Source organism: Nicotiana attenuata, chromosome 11 (assembly GCF_001879085.1).
Source record: "Nicotiana attenuata strain UT chromosome 11, NIATTr2, whole genome shotgun sequence".
In the NCBI taxonomy this organism is placed as follows: Eukaryota; Viridiplantae; Streptophyta; class Magnoliopsida; order Solanales; family Solanaceae; genus Nicotiana; species Nicotiana attenuata.
In genome coordinates, this window is record NC_031999.1 from 59210859 (window position 1) to 59212396 (window position 1538).

Below are 1538 nucleotides of genomic sequence, written 5' to 3' on the forward strand. Positions count from 1 at the left end.
CCTCTCGCTAGATGATCAACATGATTTTCGGGGGGAATGAAATTAACGGGGTTACCTTCTCGGTAGCAAGAAATACGAAGATAACGGTAACCCATGATAAGAGGCTTCGGGAAGTCGTTGAGGAAACCATCACTTTCATAGAGGAACACACAGACGGACTATTGATACCGCAACGACATATTGGTAATTTTATTAAATGTCTTAGATTTCAAAATCAAATGTCTTCTGGTGGATCCAGGGAGTTCGGCCAATATTATACAATGAGGATATTGGAACAAGACAAACTTACCGGAAGCATCATTCGGGCCACAAAACTCCTCAGTGAATTCAACCTCGCAAGCATAACAACCCGAGGAGAGATCCTGCTACCCAAAAATGCCGAGTGGGTGATGAAGACGACCCTTTTTGAGGTTGTAGACGGTGATATGGGTTACAACATTATTCTGGGAAGACCGTGGTTCCAGGAGATGAAATCCGTGCCTTCAACGTATCATCAGTTGCTGAAATTCCCAACTCCTGAGGGGATTAAACAGAGTAAAGGCGATCAACCGCTGGAAAGGGAAATGAATGCGATTTCAATCTCGAGTAGCAAAGGGAAGTAGCATGGGGCATAGCAATTACAGGAACCAGCGTCTAATCCTATATCAAGTGAAGTCAACCAGGAGGAAGAGGCATCGAAATCTTATCAGGTGCCAAGGTATTTCCAAGTACCAGAAGAGACAAATGCAACAATGTCCACAGCAGAAGATCTTGAGCAAGTCGCATTATTTAAAAAGTTCTTGGAGAGGAAACTCCACCTGGGAACAGGACTGCACCCTAAGATCAGGTCTGGATTTATTAAATTTCATATATTTAATGCTAATTTTTTTTTCATGGTGCATGCAGATATGACAGGTATCCCAACGGAAGTGGCCGTACACAAGTTAACCTTGGATCCCAGCATCCATACGATAAGACAAAAGAAACGCCCTATTGTGGAGGCCAGAAATAAATTCGTCAAAATAGAGGTAACTCACCTACTTGATATAGGTTCTATCCAAGAGGTAAAGTATCCGGACTGGCTATCTAACATAGTAGTAGTTCCTAAGAAGAACAATAAATTTTGCATGTGTATAGACTATAAGGACTTGAATAAGGCATGCCGAAAGGACTCATTCCCACTGCTAAACATTGATCAAATGATTGATGCAACGGTCGGGCACGAGTTAATGAGTTTCCCCGATGCTTATTCCGGATACGTATTTCGCCACTTATTTCTATAATGTGATGCCCTTCGTGCTAAAGAACGCCAGAGCCACTTATCAGCGGCTCGTAAACAAGATGCTTGAAAAACAGATTGGGAAAACCATGGATGTTTATATATTTGATATGCTTGTTAAGACTTTGAACGCAGGTGATCATCTTAAGCATTTACAAGAAACATTTGACATCCTAAGAAAGCATAACATGAAGCTTAACCCTAAGAAGTGCGCATTCGGGGTAAGCTCCGGCTAGTTCCTAGGATTTAAGGTGTCACAAAGGGGGATTGAGGCAAACCC

General features: G+C 42.3%; 1 protein-coding gene across 1 annotated transcript; it reads left to right on the plus strand.

The window, feature by feature from the left end:
- Positions 219-602, plus strand: LOC109234933. Its single transcript, XM_019400972.1, has one exon. It carries the CDS (start codon positions 219-221, stop codon positions 600-602), a length of 384 nt encoding a protein of 127 aa, XP_019256517.1.